Raw genomic sequence first — 22,772 nt, 5'->3', positions numbered from 1 at the left:
TAAAGAGCGGAGGTGTATGACCTGCCTGCTGTGAGGACAGAAGGCAAACAAATAAATAAATGTTATTTTGCCCCCCCCTTCGCACTGTGTACAGCGCGAGGGTGGAGCCGGGGCTGCAGGATGACTGCACTGATCTACATTGGGCATGCCGGATTGGCCGGCTGTTTACAACCATCCTATCCGACATGTGCACTGTAGCTGCAGCAATCCAAGGGCTGTGAAACAGACAGGGGATTGCTGGCACAGGCCACTAACCTCAAAATGAGCTCTGGGTTAGCCTGATCCAACCAATCATGGAACTGCTCTCATGCTGAAAACAGCATTTTTTTGACGTGCTAGCCGCCACTGAACAGAACACTTTGCCTTCCAACCAAGTCAAATCTCTTCTCCCACTCCATGGAGTGGTCCTTTATTCAAAATATTCAATTTTTCAGTACACCTTCAGAAACCTTTCCTCCTCTGAGGAAGGGGTGATGGGTGATCATTAGTGTGGGAATCTGAGTCTCTCTCTGCCACTTCTACCAAAGGTACTTCTTATTGGTCCTCTCTTCTTCCAATCCCCTTTTGGTCATACAGGTCATCTCTCAGAAACTAAATACATGTATCTTAAATTGTTTAAAATACACAATGAACAAAATATATCGGACTCCTAATGATTTAAATGTAATACATTTGCAAGGACTAACGATTTTCTGATCCCAACTTGGTGTGTGTGGTACAGCATGACAAGGCATATTTCCAAAATATCTCTTTCCTTTACCTGCAGGTGAAAGGGTCAGGTGTGCCTCATGCTGTCGAAAAAAGAAGACATCTCAGTAAGTGACTGGATTCGGGGAGCTAGACACAACCTCAGATCACCTCGTGTAGGGCTGACCACAGAAGTGTTTGACGTGCTGTTTGAAGAGCGGATATATTTTGGATATTTAACTTTTCGTAGAGCAGGGTATTTATTATGTGGGTATTTTGTGTAACTCTATTGACATGGAACAAACTCTCTTGGGTAATTAGGTGCCTTTTTAAATATTGAGGGCTGGTTTAGTTGTACACATCAGTCTTAATTGCAGAGAATTCCGTTAGGACTCTTCCAGGGCACTAGAGACTTTAGTATACATAACATCCGGACCCTGAATTGAAACAAGCATTGGCATAGCCAATAGGTCTCGCTTTTGGGACCGTATAAGTATTTAGTTATGCAGCAGGTCCCAAAGGCGATACCTATTGGCTGTGCCAATGCTTGTTTTAAACGTCCCGAGTGTCTCTAAATATCACGGGCCTCATTTATGAGAAATGATTCATCGCTGCGTGAAAGCAGCGATGCATCACTTCTCAGTGCGCACTCCTTGCGACATTCCTGATTTGTCATATTTAATGTATGACGTATCATGTTGCAAGGAGTTACAGATAAGTCAGTATTTCTGACGTATCTGTAAGCGCAAAAGTGACGGATTGCTGGAGTGTGTCACAAAAGTGACGCAACTCCAGCAATGCGTCCTTTCACATGGGGCAAGCACCATGTGAAAGGGCCTGCGTCAGTCTTACGCCTGAAATATCATAGATTTCACTGCGTCACTTCTACGACCCTTCCTTGCTTCAATACGCCCCCCTTGCATACATTATACCTGGCGCAGGTATAATGTGGCGCAGGGGTTTACAAAGTGACACATCTACCTAGATGCGTCACTTTGTAAATATGGCACAACGAGGCGCATTTTTTACGCCACTGGTGCATCACAAAAAGTGACGCACCGGCGGCGTAAAAGTGACGCATAGCCTCATAAATGAGGCCCCACGTGTTTGAATGCAACTATGGGGAAAAAAGTTAAAATTGATTTAAAATAAATAAATAATTGTATCTCACTCTTGTACTCTTAATGGCAACTGTATGGCAGCCAGAAGTTAGGAGTGACCGGTATAAGTCAAAGGTGTACACTCAATGCTGGACAGAAAAATAATGGTCCTTTCTTGTAACTTTAATGGAACTATTCAGCCGCGATATTTCCCCAGTGCTGTTACATTAGGGCTATGGAAACAGCAAATGCCAATTCGTGAATTTCACACACGTGTAAATAGTTCTGAATAGTACTCCTGCTGCGAGCATCGCAGACCTCAACAAACTGATTTTTTTCTGTAATTCTAATGCAGCTATTGGCCACTAGAGGAAGCTGTTGCTCGATATTACTTTTTTAATTCGATCCGTAGTAAAACAACACATTTATTTGTACGTAAATTACGCAAAGGAGTTTAATGTCATTACATTTGTATTAATCCAATAACATTTTTCCAAATGTAGATGACGTTATTTGAAGTGTAAATGTATCAGAAGTAGACACGAAGGGTCATATTTACATGTTCTGGCGCATCTCTGCAAATCAGCAGGGATGCGCCAGAACAGATGCGTCATGCAATCCCCTCCTTCCGCCACCACAGATGCGCCGCATTTACAATGCGGCGCACCATGGTGCAAGGAAGGGAAAATGCGTGACGCATCTTGTGGCGTATGGGCGGTGCATTGCTGGAGACGCGCCGCAAGCGCGACGCAACTCCTGCAATGCACAGGGGCCACCCATACTCAACGTGGTGCGACACTCCCTACGCCTGCTTCAAGCAGGCATAAGGATTTGACGCAGCAGCGTCATAAAACTAACTCAGTGAAATCTTGTAGATTTTACTGCGTCAGTTTTACGGGGCTTTCCTGCGAGGGAACGCCCACCCTGCGACAGAACGCCCACATGAAACCTGACGCAGGTTTCATGTGGCGCACGGCTTTACATCGTGACGCATCTGCCTAGATGCGTCACGTTGTAAATAGGTCGCAACGTGGCGCATTGTTTATGCCGCCGCTGCGTCACAAAAGTGAAGCAACAGCGGCGTAAAAGTGTCGCAAGGGGCTTGTAAACCTGCCCCGAAATGTATTTGTGAATGCAGCGTTATCAAAAGAAAACGTTCATCAAGGTTAAAAGTGTAATGTGCAACAATGAAATAACAAAAAAAAATCGGCGTGGTGACGCGAGTTGTGTGCACACACTCCACAGGAAAAAGTGCTGTGCACGTCGCGCTCGCAATTGTGCGCGTAATAGCAAGCTGGTGGCCCGAAAGGTAGCACTTTTGAAGCAGCTACTAAATATCTCGCCAGACCCAGCCCCCTTCCCAAATTTGCCTCAATTGAATTCAGGGTCAAGTTCAAAACAATGTTCAATATGTATTTGGGCAGATATTCTGGTTGCCTTTAAGTCACTACAACTCAAGCATATTTGGGGGCAGCTTTATGATGGCCTTGCGCCTCTTTGCGCCGCAATTGTGTCACTTTATTTGACGCAACGGCGGCGCAAACAATGTGCCCTATTTACAACGTGACGCATCTAGGAGATGCGTCACGTTGTAAAGCCCTGCGCCATAAGGAGGCGTTCCTGCGCAGGGGGGGCGTTCCTGCGCAGGAACGCCTCCTGAAAGTGGCTGAGAGAAATCTATGAGATTTCACTCAGTCACTTTCTGGCCAATGCTGCGTCAAAACCCTGCGCCTGTTTGAAGCAGGCCTAGGTCTTGACGCAGCTTTGTGAAGATGGGGCACCCCCGAGCCTTGCTGGAGCTGCGTCGCGCTTGTGACGCAACTCCAGCAATGCGCCACATTTCCGGCACAGATGCGTCACGCATCTGTGCCGTTTTTGCAACATGGTGCGCCGCATTGTAAATGCGGCGCACCATGGGTGGCGTAGCTGTGGCGCACTGTGGCGCACATTAACTGGCGCATCCCTGGGGATGCGCCAGTTCATAAATCTGCCCCATTGTGTTTATGGTGGGGATTATCCTTCTTGCTTTTTTTTTGCAAACTATTGTCGGTATAAATTAGTGAAGCACATGCTTTGACCTCTTTATAGACCATTAGAGCACTGATAGAACTGCACACCGGGTGGCCTTTGAACTTAGGCGAAATCCTTACGTGAAGAATGTAATGCTTGCTTGGCTATGAAGACAAGTATTGCTTAATAAATCGCGGCATTTTTACAAAAGTGCCAATTTCGCGGCAAATCGCGAAATCCTGGCTGGTCTGGCTTATATTGCTGCGTGATCTAACAGCAGAAAGCTATACAGGTGTGCCATCTGGTGGTCAACAATGGTTTAATACCATTCCTGGTTAAAATATCGCTTTGAACGTTACTTAACAGATCCAGTATTAACAAGCATTGAAATAGGTCTGGACTATTCGAGACGTATTGGCTTTGTCAATGTTTTTAGCCATGTTGTAAAGCAGCACACCTGCTATGCAGCTTGACTGAAAGTGTGTGTAAATAAAATGCTATTACGCGGTCAAAGCTGGCCGCATCACCGAGATTATTTTAATTTTACTTTCAATCCTGCTGCACAGCAGCCAAACACCTTTACAACTTGGCTTAAAAACATTGAAAAGTCCCTGGAGATTTTTCATCTGTACGGTAGGGCTTTAAGTGGGCCGGGTCTGAGCACCTGCAGTCTTTTTTAAAGGGGACTCAAAACGGGTCTCTATCGGGCTCTGTTTTGTGCCCTGGCACAGGCGGTCCGGGCTGCAGTGACAGCAGGTGCATCATGTGCTTGTGCTCACACTGCTCACTTCTCACTAGTGGAGAAGTTACGGTATGATGTCATGCCAGGTGAGCGTTGTAGGGGAAGGGAACACCTCTAAAGAGAGTCATTTTCTCTCTGGATTTCCCTTCTCTTTTTGAAACTCAGAAGCAGCAACATCGTCTTGGTGGCACCAGGGCTTTAAGTGGAACCTTTTTCAATATTATATACAAGTCATAGTTGCTGCTTATTTATTATATGCAACTAACAACCATTGACAAAGCCAATAGCCCTGACTTGTTGTAGGTATGATGTTACTTGTATCATATATCTAGATGCAATGACAGAAACAGCAAAATACAAGTCAATTGGCACACTACGCTAAGCACATATTTTTTCTAATGTGTTTTTAAGCCATGCCCTTAGTTACACTGGTAACGCCCCTTCGAAAGACCCCCCCATAGTTTTTTCATCCCACTTAAAGGCCTGCTGTACGGAGAGGCCTCCAAATATCTCCTCCCATACTTCCAAAGTTGGGGAGTCCCTCAGATAGATCTGTTTGCCACACAACAAAATGCCAAATGCCAAAGCTTCGCCTCCAGGTACCCACACGCTCTCCGACGGCAATGCAGCATGGATGAACTGGTCAGGGACATTTGCTTACGCTTTGCCACCTCTCCCACTCATCCCATTAGTGGTTCGGAAGCTCAGGCAAACATCCCTCACATTGATCCTAGTAGCTCCCACATGGGCCCGTCAACCATGGATCACAACCCTGTAGGAGCTGTCATTGGTCCCGCATCAAAAGCTGCACCTAACATCCAGTCTCCTCAGACAGACCCATGGAGAAATCAGACACCCAGATCCCAGCCAACTGAACCTCGTGATCTGGCTCCTGAAGTCTTAGGGTTTGGTTATCTTAACCTTCCACTAGAGCCTGTTACGCAGCTAAATGGAAACAATTTGGTATTTATTGCAATAACAAATCATGTCAACGCTGTTGATGCTTCCATACAAAACAATAGTGGCCTTTACTAGGGAATTGCCAGTAAATCAAATATGGCGTCATGGAAAACCATTCATAATCACAGTTTAGCACAGGGAGCACTTGCACGTTGGTGCTAAACAGTAGTTGTAAAGTACCAAGAGTTCTAACGCCAGCAAAAAAGGATTGCAGCACACAGTAAAAAAAACAGGAGGTCAGAAGCCAAATGACAGGGTAAAAGCATGCCAAATATGTCTGGTCTAACAGGTGGCATATCTGTTGGCCAAGAGAGGTGTAGCCTGATTGTAGAAACAGGTTACACCCTCCTCAAAAAGGGGTGGCACACAGGAATGAACTGGTGTGCACAACAAGAACAGCCCATTTAGGCTGCATGGGGTTTCCCCAAATCATGACAGGGTTTTGGGAAATGGTGGTCCTCTTATGAAATATTGAAGTAAATGGTTTATTTTCGTTGTGACCATGATGTATTGGTATGCTTCCCACTGCACTGCTCTAGTTGAATATGATGATGGATGTTCTTGCTGTAAAACTTCAATAAAGTTAATTATATACATATATTGAAAAGTCAAATATTAGAGCAATTTAGGTTTCTCAGCGTTTTGTTTGCTATGATGTGCAGCATGGTTGCCAATAAAAAAAAAGTTATATAACTTGGCCAGCATTGATGGTAATATAGCACCTTTTTAATATACTTTTACCCATGCTGCGCAGCAACTATGATGCTGTACAACGTGACTAAAAAACATTTACTAAGCCACTAGATCTCTCATAGGTGAGAATTGTTGGTTTTGCTACTGCTTGTTAATTACTTCTGGGTCGAACCTGTCCCACTTAAACACTGTTTGGTTGTTAGGTTTGTCTTTCTTACATTGCCACTCAGTTCCTCCTTATTTGGTTCAGCGGATTCTGGGAAGCTTCTTCCTGCTAATCTAAGTTATTGATTGCTTGGGTTCTAAGGGATTACTTGTGTCGACCCAAAGACAGTGAGCACTGCGCTGTCTTCTGCCTCATTACATCCTGAAGTACTCCAGCCGGCAGTATCGTATACAGTACCTCCCTGTTCCCCTTATGTAACTCTTTTATTTAAGGGCTGCACCCATCTTTGTTTGTGGCATTTTGGTGTTGTAATGAACCAGGTGCTGTCTTCATGGAGCATCAAACATTGAGTGGAATAGGGGTGGGCCTTTCCAGTTGAAATGATTGATGATGACAAGTGCTAATTGTGTATATTTGCCTAAATAGTGATAGACAACCATGTTTCTATTCTAAAAGGCTGAGCTTGCTAAGAATTTAGGTGTCTTGAAAATGGAATGTAGAATGTTTGCTCCCTTTCTGAAAGCTTGATTTGGATCAGTAGAAAATAGGTGATTGTAGCTGTCCAAGAACGCCTTCAAGAAGAATGCTGAGCATGAAGCGCTGTTCACTGGGACAGCGCCAATCCATACACTCTCACTCACCCATACAAACCCATACATACTCACTCATCCATACAAACCCATACACACTCACTCACCCATGCAAACGCTTAGACATGCGCACTTGGGTACTGTCAATTCACACACAATAAGCAGTGTCTGGTGTTTTATTTATTAGTCTGCCATGTGTTGGGGTGGCAGTGTGAGGCATTATTTATTTATTTTATTTATTTTATTTTGAAAGTTTTATATAGCGCGAACAAGATCTTTGCAGATATCAGAGCGCTTTACAGTAATAGCATGTAGCATGTAGCAGTTGAGGTAGTTAGGTACAATATGCATAATTACATAGGTAGGTCAAAGAACAACCGGAGGTAGATAATAGGTGAGGTAGTGTCAGTACACGATACATAGTCAAACCGTTGCGCCAATAATATAAAAGTACAAAAGTATGCATATACTTATTTAAACGTGCTGCAAGTGTTTTTGGAGATAACATAAAGGTGGGCATAGTTGAGGTAGGTGCTTGCAGGTTGTAAAGACACACAGGTGCATCAGTAGTACAAAAGTAGGGATGGTTGAGGTGGTGTAGGTACAGTGTGCAAGTCAGACAGGTGCGTCAATAGTACTTCAAAATACAAAGAGGGAACATATACAATCAAATAAGTCATAATACCAGTGGTACAAGTAGTACAAAGAGGGAACATATACACTCAAATAAGTCATAGTATAACTAGTACTAGTAGACCAAGGGGTCAGGCCGGTATTACGGAGCGGATTCATGAGAGATACAGGTTAATAGATCATGTGTATTTAGCCATGAGGATCGCTTTTACTTCTTTCTTAAACAGATTGTTGGAGGAGATGAGCCTGGTTTCAGGAGGAAGTGAGTTCCAGATCCTGGGCGCCATTCCTGAAAAGGAGCGTTTATAGGTTTTTTCCTTTCTGAATCTTCGAGGTTTCAGCAGGAGATTGTTTGTGCTTCTAGTAGTTCTAGAGCCACCCGAGATTGTCAGCTTTTGAGTGAGGTAGCTGGGCGAGTTATGGTGTACAGCCCTGTGAGTCATGCAGGCGATTTTCAGATGTATTCTGGCTTCGAAAGGCAGCCAGTTCAGGGATTTAAAGTCAGGGGAAATATGCGAGTGTTTTTTTGAGCCAGTGATGAGTCTCGTTGCAGCGTTAAGGGACGCTCTAAGGGGTGCCGTAGTTGTTAGTGGGAGCCCGCAGAGGGCGGTGCCTCCGTATTCTATGTGCGGGATGACTATAGATTGTACTGCAGTTTGGAGGTCTTTGGCTGGAAGGAAGGCTTTAAGTTTCCTCAAGGTATTGATTTGGAAGTTCGCTCCTTTGGTTGCCTTGCTGATGTGCTGCTGCATGTTGAGATTGGCATCAAGTGTTATGCCTAAGGATTTTGCTGAGTCTACGACGGTAGGTTGTACATTTAAAGCTGTTAACTGCTTGAGCCATGTTTGAGCCGTGGAGATTTTTGCGGGAGGAGAGATCAGGAGGAACTCAGTCTTCAGGGCATTGAGTTTGAGGTGATTCTCTGCAAGCCAGGACTGGGTGTTTCTGATCGTGGTGTTCAGAAGCATGATGTCCTTGGGGGATTGTATTTTGAGATAGAGTTGGGTGTCGTCGGCATACATGTGGAAGTGAACATTGGATGTCTGTAGCAAAGTAGTGAGAGGTTCCATAACTAGGTTGAACAGTGTAGGGGAGAGGGAGGATCCTTGTGGGACGCCTAGTGATACAGGTACCGGAGAGGACATCAGGTTGTTGCTTTTGAATCTTTGTGAGCGGTTGTGTAGAAAGGAGGTGAACCACTTGAGAACAGTCCCTGAGATGCCCATTCTTGTGTTTAACAGTTCGAGTAAATTCTCATGTTTAACTGTATCGAATGCTGAGGAGAGATCCAGAAGGATGAGGAGGCAGATATCGTTTTGGTCTAGGATTTGGAGGGCGTCGTCCACTATGTGCGTCATGGCTGTTTCGGTACTGTGCCCTGCACGGAAGCCTGATTGATGAGCGTTGAGGAGATCAAACTTGTCTATGTGTTTAGTCAGTTGTAGCTGTACGCATTTTTCCAACAGTTTGGCGAGGGTGGGAATGTTTGTAATAGGGCGGTAGTTGTTTAGATCAGTGGGGTCTGCTGTTGTTTTTTTTAGTAGAGGTGTGACTTGTCCGACTTTAAGGGCATCAGGGATGGATCCTTGTTGAAGAGAGCTATTGATGATTTTAGTCCAGAGTGGGAGGAGCAAAGGGGTAAAGTCTTTTACAGCGTTAGCAGGAAGAGGGTCAGTGAGGTGATTGGATGGTTTCAGGGTGCTGAGCAGTCTGCCAATTTCTTCTTCGGAGTAGGTGCTAAAGGATGACCATGTAGCATTGTTCTTTGGTACAGGCGCTGCTGTGAGTTGGGGGTTGGAGTAAAGGATTGCGTCATTGAGGAGATCGCTTCTTATGTTGTCGCTTTTTTGGTTAAAGAAAGCAGAGAATTCTTCACAGGAAGGTGTAATGCCCATGGTGCTGATTGTCTGGGGTTGTTCTTTGGATTGTGTTCTGATTAACTCAAACAATTTCCTTGGGCGGTTTTTCGCTTGGGCGAGCTGGAGGCTGAAAAAGTCTCTTTTCGAGCGTTTTATTTTCCTGAAGTAGGCATTTCTCTGCTTCTTCAGTCTTTCTAGGTGCAGTGTAGAGGGGTCTGACCTCCAAGTGCGCTCTGCCATTCGCATGGCCCGTCTATCCTCATTGAGGCTCCCGTCATACCATGGATTGGAGATCTTGGACGAGACTCTTTTCAGTTGCATGGGTGCAGCCTCATTGATTATTGTGGACATAGCATTTAGATAGTGGTCAGTCAGGAGTTGAACGTCCGTAGCGCCAGACGGGGGAAGTAGTAGATTGCAGCTGTTAGGCGGTAATGAGTTTGGGTTGAGTTTTTTCATGTCCCTTTTCCAGACTTTGGGCTTAGAGGGTTGCAGTGAGTTAAATTTAATTTTTTCATTGATAAGGAAGGAGACAATATGATGCGAGTACCAGGGTACTTGTGGGAGACTGAAATAATAATGCAGCGTCCTGGTCAACTCTCCAACACGGGTCACTGAGCTGAGGGCAACTGTGCTCACAAATGTATTTCTTCAGATTTTTGTTTATGTGTATCTTTCTTTTGTGTTCATTTTTAGGTCTCGGCTTGGCAGCGCGCATGCGCTGTCTCTCCGAGACTTCAAGTAATCAGTATCAGGGGTGAAAGTCCCGGGTACTTTCTCTTGCCGCTTGCCATTTTTTAACTGTGGAATTGCTCTTCTTAGGAGGTTTATGGTTGGCTGTGCATTCCATAAGTCACTGCCATTTTATCCGGAAGCAGCACTGCCTGACCACAGTTTTCCTTCGCTTTCATGTTTTAATTGTGTCTGAGGGGAACTCCTTTTAGTTTTTTTGCAGCCCAGCATGCTCACTTGCATACATAATTAGCACGGAGGACGGCACGAGTGTCGCACTGTTGATTATACACAATCAGCACGCACTCGTCATAATGCAAGTTTATACACACTCCGTTGCATTTTTATAATAATTTAATTATGTTTGTTTTTGTATGCGTCCGCCGTTTAATATAATTAATGGCACATACTTCACATTTTTTAAGTGCCTGCTCCTTTAAATCCTGGCTTGCGTGCAGCAGCTGCGGTACTTTCACACCGCACTCTTCCCCCCTTTCCATGCTGGATTTGTCCAGGCCCCCAAAGCAGCAGCTCCTCATCCTCCCTGCGGCCATTGAACATGACAGCACTCTTTACAGTACGTATCGCTAAGTAGGGTAACAGCTTGTTGTTACTAGGAGTCAGTTTAATCAGCAATATCGGCCCCCAGTAACAAAAGCTCCAGAGCACTGTTATGTTTCTCAACAGCCACCGACTCCCCAGTGCGCCGTAATTTCCAGTGCTGTCTTGCCGTTCCCAGTCCAGCCCTGTTTGTAAGGCTGACTCTGGAGTTCAGCTGCAGTCTCAAAGCCCACAGTAAAGGGGGTGGTGGTACGGCTGTTCTGAAGGCATGAACAATAGTCAAGCAGCCATAAACTGACAGAAAAATCCTATGTGAACATGCTTTATGCAGCAAAAGGCAAATATCACGAGGAGAAGATAGGTAACAACCCCTATCCACTTTGCGGCCGAAGAATGTGTGAAGGTGGCTTGAAACTTAAAACAAACATAAATATGCATCGAGCCCATGCAGCTTACCTGTAAATTCATTGACTTTTACAGAGGAAGTTTACGGGTCTGGTCCAGTGGTCAAAGTGGGCGGGATCGGTAGGACACGGCGTGCCCCTACTTCTTAAATTCCAAAGATTCCGTCCCCCTACCTATTTATTTTGAAAATGCGTCCCAGGACGCAAGAAACCTCCATCGCCTATAAATAAAGCTCGGCGTTCCTGGCGTTTGTTATGGCAGGACGGCAGAGAAGTAACAGGACTCTGTCTTTTTCTTCTTGCCCAGAGAAGACAAAGGCCCTGTCCACTTGTGCTCTGCCGCTTCAGCTGCCCCCTCACTCTTTTTTTCTTCCCTCTCTTTCTGTCTAGCAGTTCCACTCTAACTGAAAACTGTTACTTCAAGAAGGGGCTCTCGCTCGCTTTCCTCTCCTTTCTTTTATTTGCTTCCCTGTGAAATGGATCCAAAAAAGAAAACCACATTTCCTGGAAGTGTCGTATTCTTTTGACATTTTAATTCCAAAGTAAGCATCGGGAATAAAAGGTTAAAACTATGAAAAATAAATAAAGTAAGACAGAGTGGTAGCAAACTGGCCAGATTGATTTTATTCACACCCAACACATTAGCGCCACTTTTACAGAGTTTGCTAGTGCAGCGCTATTTTTGTTTTCTTGTCTTTTGTTTTGCCCGGGCTTGGAACTAGTGCACCAATCCTGGAGGTACTGCAATACATGGATTGGAAAACAAAATGTGTACTGCGGCTCTGCGTTCAGGAATGTGGTCTTTTTACCATACTACTTACGTTTTCTAAGAATATAAGCAATGGACATTGAAATGGGTCCATTCAGGGCCCTGTAGTCATGTCCATAACTTTTCAGGCAAAAGCGCTCACTGACTTCTGAATGGGCAGTGGGAGATATTCTCAGTGGGGCAGTATGGTGCTCAGTGGGGGAGACGATGTGGCACTGTGGTCAGAGCTGCTGACTTTGGATCTAGGGAACCAGGTTCAGCCTTAATGACCAGTCCCCCAGACCACTCCCCCTGAGGTAGCACATTCCCGTGCTAGACCTTAGAAGGCTTCGGAAGAACTTAGAAGCCCTGGTGTCTTGGCACCAGCAGGTGGACCCTAGCATGACAAGTTTAAGTTAACCTTCTAGGCTTGTCCACCACAATACATACTGAAGTTCACCTCCAGTCTTACGTGCAGGCCTATGAAGCAGCACCCCCTAGAACAACAGTGACTCTGTCACTGAGGTCGCAGGACCCTTGGGAAGGGCCAGCTCTAGCGCGGTGCAACCAGTGTGAATACACCAGGTGCTGACTTTGGGTGGAGGCATTATTGAAATTGAAATTAAATTGAAATTTAAATATTTATAAAGCGCACGACTACCAGGCGGTTTCTTGGCGCTAAGGATGCGGACCAGAGGGCGAGAGGGGGGTAGGCCGCTAGTGTGGGAAAGCTTTTCGGAACTCCAGGTAGTGAGAGAAGGACCTGAGGGGAGGGAGAAGGGTGTTCCAAAAGGCAGGGGCTAGAGTGGAGAATTTCACGCCTCCCAACTTCTTCTTCCTGAAGCAAGGGACAGACAGTAGAGATTGCGAGGAGGAGCGCAGCTCTCTACTGGGGAGGTAGGCCTTAATTTCAGAAGTAATGAAGGCAGGGATGCAGCTCATCTTGAAAAGGGCGCGGTCCCGGATGGGCATCCAATGCAATGCTTTGAGCAGGGGGTGACGTGGTGAGACTTGGGGAGGTTGTAAACAAGTCGGGCAGCCTGGTTTTGAACAAGCTGAAGTCGCCGATGGTTGTATGCGGGGACACCGGTGTACAGAGCATTGCCGTAGTCGAGGCGGGAGATGACCATGGCTGAAAGAATAAGTTTAAGGGCGGAAAGAGAAAAGAAGCGGGAAATCTTTCGGATGGTGCGGAGAGTGAGGAAACAAGATGAAACAACTGAACTAATCTGGGAGTGCAAGGTGAGTTGAGTGTTTAATTTTATCCCTAAAGTCTTGACAGAAGAGGAGGGAGAAGGAGGAAGGCCCAAAGAGGAAGGCCAAAACAAAGAGTTCCAGGGACTGGAGCAGCCACCTGTCAAAACCAACTTGCTTTTATCAGGGTTTAGCTTCAAGTGGTTGTGGTTCATCCAGTCCCTGATAAAAATCATAACAGATTGAAAGTTGTGAGTGGACTCTGGGGAAGAGGATACATTAAAAATAAGCTGGAGGTCGTCAGCGTAGTTGTAGATCGTGACCTCCATCTGCTATAGTGCAAAAATAAGAAGAGAAATGTACAAATTAAACAGAAGGGGGGACAAAGAAGACCCTTGTGGAACCCCACATTGAACCTTACGGGAAGGTGCAGAGAAATCAGCCAGGTGGACGGCCTGAGTGCAATCCGTCAGGAAGGAAGAGAGCCAAACTAAAGCGGTTCCCCTGATGCCAGCCGCCTGACACGGGAAAGGAGGGTGGAGTGGTCAACCGTGTCAAAGGCGGCGGATAAATCAAGAAGGACCAAAGCTTGGGGTTGGTTGGTGTCTATTCCCTCACTGAGATTGTCCAAAACAGAGAACTACGGACTTGGTGGAGTGCGCAGGGCGGAAACCAGCCTGGCGGGAGGCTAAACAGCCATTCTCCTCAGCGAAGGTGCTGAGCACTTTGGTGACGTGGCGTTCCAATATTTTTCCAAGGAAAGGTAGGAGGGAAATGGGGCGATAGTTTACAAGTGAAGAGGGGTCTGCACCGGGCTTCTTTAAAATGGGGATTATTGTCATGGATTTGTGAAGTTGTGGGACAATGCCTTGAGCAAGGGAGTTATTGAGGAAGGTGAGGGGGGCGAAGGACAAGCCAGATAGATTTTTCTTAAGATATGTGCAGGGCAGATGTCAGATGGGGAGCCTGATTTTACCCTTAAGAGGAGGGACAGGAACGTCTCTCTGGTCAAAGGGGGAATGTGGTCAAGGTACGACCGGGCGGGCGAGGGCTGAGGATTCGAAAAAGAGGGGGAGGGATGTTGGACTTGATAGTTATGATTTTCTCCATGAAATAGTTGTTGAGAGAGTCGCAGAGGGCCTGGGAAGGGGAGGGTTTGAGGGTGACTCTGTCCGAGAAGGCCAGGTCCTGCAAAATTGTAAATGTAAATTGATACTTGTATAGCGCACTACTCACCCGCAAGGGTCTCAAGGAGCTTGTGCGAATACCGCTGTGGAACCCATCCTGGCTTTCCCTGTGAGGCGCCCACTCCTGGGCACCCCCCAAGGTGGAGGCCAGGCATCCTTAGCGTTGTGGGGGCCATTGTGGAGATTAAGCAAGCTATTGCCCAGAGTGGGACTCCATGATTGGAATAGGCACAGAGGCGAGAATTATCAGGTCCGTGGAATTTTGAGCCCAAGACCCGCCGAGGTGGGGAATTGAACCCTGGTCCCGGGCTAGACCTCTGCATCAGGGTCTGCCGCTCTAACCATTGAGTCACACTTCTCCACTCCAGGACAATCTTGTAAAGATTTCTCTCGATTGGTTTCCAGCGGACAGGATTTTTGAGGAGAAATAGTCGGTCTTGGCAGAGAGAATGGACTTCTTATATTGATTAAGAAGTGTGGTGTATTGTAGCTTGAGAGTAGGACAGTAGGCGCGTCTCCAGGCGCGCTCTGCCTGCCGTACTGCCAGTTTTTTCTCCTTAAGTTCGGCGCTAAACCACCTGTTTGCGTCGTTGGCACGCCTAGCAGTGACTCGCCTTAGGGGGGCCACTTGGTCGCAGCCTCTAGCGAGCCATTTGTTTATAGTGTCCGCTTGGGAAGAGGAGGAAAGATCTTGAAGGTTGGGGCTGGAGACTGAGAGAGGAGCAGAGGGATGTCATGTCAACGTGGTCCCAATTGCGTGCCCAGGTATTCCTAGGGAGAGGAGGTTTCTTAGCGAAACTGGGGAGCAAGAAAAAAGAAATTAAGAAGTGATCAGACCAGGCACATGGGGAAACAACAGGAGAAGAAACAGGACAATTGAGCGACCAAACCTGGTCCAGGGTGTGACCGTGGATATGGGTAGGGGTGTGAACAAGAGACGAAAAGTTAAGAGAGCAAAGAGATTCCGAGAACTCTATGGATAAAAGGTCTTCAGCAGGGTCGGAGGGCCAAAAGTTAAAATCACCTAGCACTAGGATAGAAGAATTGTTCACGGCCAGGGTAGCCAACAGGTCTTGGACGGCGGGAAGAAAGTGCGGGATTTGTTGTAGAGGGCGATACATGAGCAAGAACGTCAGAGGTGTTAGGAAGGAGGCAGAGCGAACGACTAAATAGTCGACCGCTGTGATGGGGGGAGCTGATAGTAGCTGAAAATGGAGTCCAGAGCGGACAATCAAGGCAACGCCACCGCCAGCCTTCCCAGCCGGACGGTCAGCGCGGAGGGCATAGTAAGAAGAGGGGAGGGCGGCTAATAGGATTGGCAGAGAGTCCGGGCAAAACCAGGTCTCTGTGAGAAACAGAAGATCTGGCTTATGCGTGTCAAGCAGAACAAATAGTTCATGATGATGCTTGACCGCGGATCTAGTGTTCAAAAGAAAAACAGATAGCAGGGGCCGCACAAGGTGAAGGAGGCTGTTCTGGTAAAGTATATTGTGGTTTTAAAAGCACATGCTGCCTCTGTCATGGCCTCCGGCAATTTTCGGCAACAATAAAAATGTCATGATTACTCGGGTGATTAATGTTCTTCCTAGAAAGATCAGAGTTTTGTCTAGTGGAAGTTTTGACTCATGGAAAGGTAGCTCAGAGGGTTAATGTGCCTGCTACAAAGAACATGTACCATGTAGCTCACAAAGTGCACATATTATTAATAGGTCAGTGGGCTACTGCTTTTGTCAGAGAGATCCTTTTGTTACTTGCAGTTTATAAGTTAAAATCCTAACATAGAACAGTAAGCTATTAACTTTCATCTAAGAGCTGCATACAAACTGCAAGGTAGAAATTACAGTGTTTTGTTTTTCACCTAGTCTTTCATTATCCTAATGTTGCAAGGAGTGTTCTTTTAGATAGACATCAATTCTGATTAATAAAGAGAACCCCCAACCATGGTATTACGTTTTAAATTATGAGTTTGTGTTTCGCCAGACGAATCACTATAAAACTATACAGCCTACTAGTATGATTGTAATTTTACTCCTACACCTTACAGTCCTTAGTCTTATGGAACATTTTTTATACAGTGATATACACACATATTGATTGTCTCTGTGTAATGTGTGTGATGTAAAGTGCTCTGACACCCTACAATGGTATGAGCGGTGCTGTAAATCAAATTAAATGCATATGAGAGAGAGTGTAGTTATTGAGACTTGAGGGGCACTGTTAACCCCTTGCATGCTCATGACGAGCTCAGCTCGTCATGAGCTACAGTGCTCCGGTGCTCATGACGAGCTGAGTCATGGCCATTAGAACGCTCGCACGCTGGGATAATTCCCCTGCTGTGCTGAACGTTCTATTGAAACGGGTGTGGCCGTGACGAGTTCAGCTCGTCATGAGCACAGGAGCACTGCAGCTCATGATGTGCTGAGCTTGTCATGAGCACCGAGGCGCTGTGCGCGCCCCCCCCCTGCCCCCCAGCACAGCAGGAAAATTACCCCAGCAGCCAAGGGGTTAAAGAGTGGTAGTGAGGGAATCAGTGGCAGAAGGAGTCATTGGGGGGGCACCAATAAACATTGTTGATCAAGGCTCCACCAGCGCTAAAGCCGGCCCATCCGCCTAACCCATTGGTCCCTCTATTGGCCTCAGCTCACCAGGGACTGGCAATGTAGGATTTGCACGCACACCAAACTAATTTCGCAAACTTCACAATCTCTCTGCTTCGTTCACATGCACTTTTAACATGTGCTGCCTGCTGTGGTGCCACTGGAATTAATTATGCAGCCAAGGAGGACAAAATTATGCCGCAGTGTTGACTAAACTATGTATTAAATAAAGGCTGCAGCATAATGCAGTATATTTTCTAATATTTTAAACTTTGATACGATTGAGCTATAAACTGTTTATTAGTTTAAATGGTCAGATCCTGCAGCAGACTTTGCATTATGAGGAAAATATGGCAGATCCATAATTATATAGAAAACATTTGCAAACTAGGATATTTTGCCATTCATGTTTGAACTGCTGTTGTGGAAAAAGGGAGAAGTGCTGATAACAGAAACTCCTGGTCTAGGAGACAAATGGCTTGTGCTTCCACATTTTGTCATACTTAGAACATTCTGTGATTAGAAGCATCTAATGCTTGGGTTGCCTTGAGGATGTGTTTGACTGGTTTAGTCGTAACAGCCTCAAGTGCAACTCCGATAAGTCCGAAGTGCTCTTCTTCGGCTGCCCCGCGGACCCCAGATGGAAGGAATGGTGGCCTACTGCCATGTTCCCTTCTGCCAGCGATTCTGGGGCTGCTAAAATCTGGGTATCCAGATTGACAACAGCCTCTCTTTCAGGGCCCAGGTGTCTGGTCTGGCCGGCAAATGTTTTGCGATCCTGAAGATGCTGAGGAAGTTTCTGCCGCTCTTATCTTTAGAGCATAGAAAGATCACGGTACAGGCCCTGATAGGCTCTCGCCTGGACTATTCCAACGTACTGTACCTAGGCCTTCCGGACTTCCTCCTGGCGCGTCTCCAGGTTGTGCAAAACTCTGCGGCCCGGGCCATCTTTGGCCTTACTAGGAGAGCCAGGGCCAGTGATCTTCTCAGAACCCTTAACTGGTTGCCCATTAAAAAGCGGATCACTTTTAAAGCCCTGACCATTGCCTTCAAAGCCCTTCATGGTACAGGTGCCTGTTATCTTCGGAAACGGACCAGCTTCTTTTTGCCTTCTAGATCTCTGCAATCCTCGACCCAGGCCAGGGCGGTCACCCCGGTGATCCGACGTGCACGCTGCGGGGGGCGTTCCTTTAAACATCTCGCCCCCGGCTATGGAACGCTCTTCCTCTGTCACTCAGATCCAACACCAATCTGCTGGCATTCAGGAAGGATCTGAAGACCCTGCTTTTCACGCAATAACTTATTCCATTCTGCTTCATAATCACGGACCCTTCCACTCTGGGTCCGTGATTATCTTCAGCGCCGGGACACTCTTCGGAGTAGCTGTGCGCTATAAAAGTACCCCCATTAACCTTAACATTAACATATCCCACTTTCTTAATGTATTTTAATGTAATTAACTCATTATAACCTTAAATAATCGTGTATTCATTGGTTGATTAAACTGGGCAGTGAAATGCCAAAAGCATACTAACAATTTGGATGGTTGTGCATTCTGGCCACACCTCTGGCTCTGCCCACTTATCCAATCCTTGGGTTATTCCCGCCCTCTGATTCTCCACCCGCAGTTCCCCTATTTTTCCCCCCCACTTGGACCACTGGTCTGGTTAGTATAAATCTGCAGAACAGGAATATTAACACAGTGGGGCCAAGTGAGGGGGAATTCGACAGACAATGACGAGGGAAAAATAAATAAATAAATCATTTTCCCTCATCGTCGTCTGTTGAAATCCCCCTCGACCCGGCCCACTGCTCTTACCTGCAGGAGGCGCGGCTGCCCTGAAAACCCCATTCTTTGTTCAAGTAAATCTAGTATACTGCCGTGTTTAACTATTCGAAGGCAGACGATAAGTCTAGAAAGATTCAGTCTGATCCAGATTTTTAGCATGTCGTCCACTATGTGCGTGAGCGCTGATTCAGTGCTGTGGCCATGACAAAAGCCGGATTGGAATTGCTCTAAACGTTGGAATTGTTTTATGTGGTTGCAAAGTTGAACCTGGACACATTTTTCAAGGAGCTTTGCCAAAGTGGGAATGTTGGAGATTGGGCGGAAGTTGTTAAGGTCTAAGCCATCTGCAGTTGGTTTATTCAGGATGGAGGTTACCTGCCCTACTTTTAGGCAGTCCGAGATAGTGCATTGGTGAAGCGAGGCTTTTACTAGCTCTGTAACAGGACGATTAAGTTGTTTGAAGGTTTCAACGCTGTAAAAAAGTTGTGAATGTCGTTGAAGGATGTGAATTTCTGCCAAGAAGCATTGTTTTTAGGTGTGTGCTCTGGGAAACCTGCAGGCTCAGCTATCCGTGAAGGAGGCAGGTTGATCTGTGGGACAACCGTCAGGAACTCTCTTGCTTACCACTGATCCTTTTCCATCTTTTCTGTTTTTCCCAAGAAGAAGGAGGCAAAATCCTCACAGTTTGGATGCATATTGGACCCATTTAAGAAGGATTAGGTTGATGATTCTATTGTTGTTTGACAAGTTCAAAATGTTTTAAGGACGGTTTCTAGCTAGATCTAATTAGATTTCGCATTTCTGATTAGTTTATTGTAGCGGTTCTTCACTGACCTTAAGCGTTATAGGGAACAGGACACGTTACAACGCAAACAATCACAACGCATGCCTTTACAACACGGTTTTTACATCACTGCATCCATTACAATGCATGATTTTACAACGCATGCCATCACAACGCATTTTTAGAAACGACATTTACAACGCATTCCATTACAACGCATACCATTACAATGCATAATACTTTTAGGGCAACTGTAGGGTAATTGTTGGATAGTGTAGGGGTAAAAATTACTATTCCCACTCCAGTGAATGCAACAGTAGGGTAAGTGTTGGATAGAGCAGGGGTAAAAATTACTTTTCCCACTCCAGTGAGTGCAACAGTAGGGTAAGTGTTGTATATTGTTGGGGTAAAAATTACAATTCCCACTCCAGTGAGTGCAACAGTAGAGTAAGTGTTGGATAGTGCAGGGGTAAAAATTACTATTCCCACTCCAGTGAGTGCAACAGTAGGGTAAGTGTTGGATAGTGTAGAGATAACAATTACTATTCCTCATTACTTACCTTATAATGTGTTGTAATGGCATGCATTGTAGAGACATGAGTTGTAAAGGCAGTTGCGTTGTAATGACTGCATTCTAAATGTAGTGCGTTGTAATGACTGCATTGTATTGATTGTTTCCCATTTTAGGTGGTCAGTGGACAGTGATAATCTCCAAGCTTGTCCAGCTAGTCTCAGATTGTGTCTTTCGGCGTTAAGGCTGTCATTGAACCAGGGCTTAGCGTCTTTAGTGGACATTCTTTTTAGTCATAAGTGCGCAATTGAGTCTAGGATGTTCAATTTGGAAGTATTGTAGTGATCTGTGAGGTCGTGGACATCTACTATGTCCACCTGGGGAGACAGGATGTTGTTACTGAAGGCAGTGAGATCAATAAGGTTTTAAGTTCCCTTAACTTATTTTCTTTTGTTCAGGTTTCTTTGGTTGAGCCTTTTTAGAACTCATAGTATCTGTGAGGAGGAAGGTGATATGGTGACGGTCTGTCCAGCCACAGGGATGATAGATTCTAGTTGAATGTTTTCCATTTTCTCAGTGGTTAAGTCCAAGGTCTCACCCTTATTGTGTGTAGGACTGTCACAAATTTGGGTCAGCTCGAGGTCTGATAGAAAGGTTTCAAAGCTGCTCAGTCCATATCACTTAATTAATTCCAGTGCAGGTTGAAGTCCCCAAGGAAGATCTGGGTAGCTTGATAATCAGCGTTGGTTGTGATGACTTCCATGATTTGTGCAATGAACGGTGGGTCGTTTCTTGTTGGATGGTAGATCGCATTACGTTTGTAAATTAATCTGCTTTTACTAGCAATATTGATGCATTGAAGGTATTGCTCGTTTGATGCTGATGTGAAGTGTTGTGGCAAAGGAATCCACAACACTTGGAGAAAGGATGTGATGTAAGTGCCGAAGGTGCTGACTGTAGAACTAAGGGACAATGTTGAAATTCGGAGTCACCTCAACATCCTGTGATTCTGGGAAAATCACTTAATCTTCCATTCCCTACCCTAAAAAATATGTGGTGTGTTCTAGTGTAATATAACTGGTGCTCATGTAAAATGGTTCAGTTAGTTTGCACTATTGAAAAATGCAACAACAAAAAATGAAATGGTACCTTGAGCACAGTGGACAGACACTCATTAAGGTACATCAATCTGTTCTTGGTCCATGCTCCACACAAAGCCAAGGGATTGATGCATTGCATGCTCTGCGGAATTAGTAAGCAGCAAAGAAGAGTGATGTTGTTTGACATTTAAGTACCCTTGGACTCTCTCTCTAGCTAGCTGGGCTTGTGATCCTCTTCTTCGGCGCCGGGAAACCCTTTGTGGGTAGCTGTGCGCCTTACAAATACTATAAAATAAATAATAAATAAATAAATGATGCCAACGAATGATAATGGGCTAAAAGCCAATTTTTAATGTTTTTTTTGTAAAGATTCAATAGGTTGCCAAGCAACAGCACATGCTTCTGCCTGCAGGCTTAACCTAAACAACCCACTGCAGTTTAAAATAGGGAAGATTCCTATAGAAATCTGTGAACGAACACATCAGGCACTCTGGACTTTTGCAACCACTGTGGCATTGTCGCTCACCCATTTTGCTTTCATTATTTTTATCACAGGGCGTACGATCATGTGACTCGCCTGTAAAGAAATCATGACTCATTTTGGTGTTCCTGCTACCCAAAGACAACAACAGCGAACCAAGTCCAGGCATACGGGGAAGCAGATATCGGGATGCTTGATTCAACGTCCTGCACATTTATAAATTCTTGGGCACTTGTAAAATACAACATAACAGCACAGGAAATTTTGAAAGTACTTTTTCCCCATGGTACTGCAGTTGAATTCCATTTATTAGCAAATTATAATTCTTTAAAATAAAATTGAGAGATGTTTCTAGTGTGTTCTCTTTTCTTTAGTTGGAAGATAGAAGATTCCTATAAGTTTTTCCATGTGAACATCCAAGTGCCTGTGTAATCCCTCCACTGTGTAGGTAACTTGTTCAGTATCTCCGCCCCATGTTCCTTCTCTACCAGGAGCATGTCAGTCTAGCTAATAGAACAATAGCCACTTTTCAAAACCATCAACAACCACAAAGTTGGTTGGTGGGGCTCGGGTAACCCCTCTCCCCCCTCACTGTGAACACTGGGCCACCACTTTTGCCATGGGAGCACACAGCAAGCAAATAACAAAATGTGAAAACTATACATTGTACCAGGAAATGTGTCTACCCCAAATATCTTCTTCATGCAATGTGTGTCCTATCCAGCTAACCTAAATCTTAGTCAGTTCCTTTAGGTTCAAAGGCTTGCCTCACCATGGATTCAGAAAGCTTGAGCTCATTTCCCTGGTCCTGAAACAACTCTATTGGCTTCATCTCCGCTCACAAATGATCAGCATTTGATTAGGGAGCACATTTCCTCAATCATTTACATCTTACTGCATCATTATATACCTCAAGTTCCCAAAGATCTTAGAAGCCAATCCTTTGTAATGATCCCTTGTTACTATTCTATATGTATCAAGATAGCCCTTTTCAGTTGCCGTAGTTAAAATCTGAAACTAACTACCCTCACTTAACCCCTCCTCCCCCTTCGAACTCAGCCTACATAAAAAATGCAACATATTTATTTACAAGGTACAGTGGAACACAAGGACGTGGTTGTTCTAGCCTAGCCTGGGTTTCTCTGGCCTAGGTAAAAACATCTGCACCACTAAGTACATTCCTACAAAGGCATGAATGCCTCTACATTTCTTCTGCAAACAGCTTCCAGCAATACCGGCATCAT

At 45.4% G+C, this 22,772-nt stretch overlaps 1 protein-coding gene across 5 annotated transcripts in view; it reads left to right on the top strand.

Annotated features, from left to right (window-relative positions):
• Window positions 1–21,878, top strand: part of LOC147701275 (uncharacterized) — a 208,684-nt gene extending 186,806 nt beyond the window's left edge. For all 5 annotated transcript variants that reach the window (XM_086930007.1, XM_086930010.1, XM_086930008.1 and 2 more), the window contains 2 exons: window positions 767–815; window positions 21,603–21,878. In XM_086930007.1, coding sequence (XP_086786133.1) covers window positions 767–815; window positions 21,603–21,630 — 77 coding nt within the window. In that variant the 3' untranslated portion in view covers window positions 21,631–21,878. The remainder of the gene's footprint in view (window positions 1–766; window positions 816–21,602) is intronic.
• The last annotated feature ends 894 nt before the right edge of the window (window positions 21,879–22,772 follow it).

Source organism: Lissotriton vulgaris, chromosome 7, assembly GCF_964263255.1.
Source record: "Lissotriton vulgaris chromosome 7, aLisVul1.2, whole genome shotgun sequence".
Classification (NCBI taxonomy): Eukaryota; Metazoa; Chordata; class Amphibia; order Caudata; family Salamandridae; genus Lissotriton; species Lissotriton vulgaris.
This window is presented reverse-complemented; position numbering and strand designations above follow the sequence as displayed.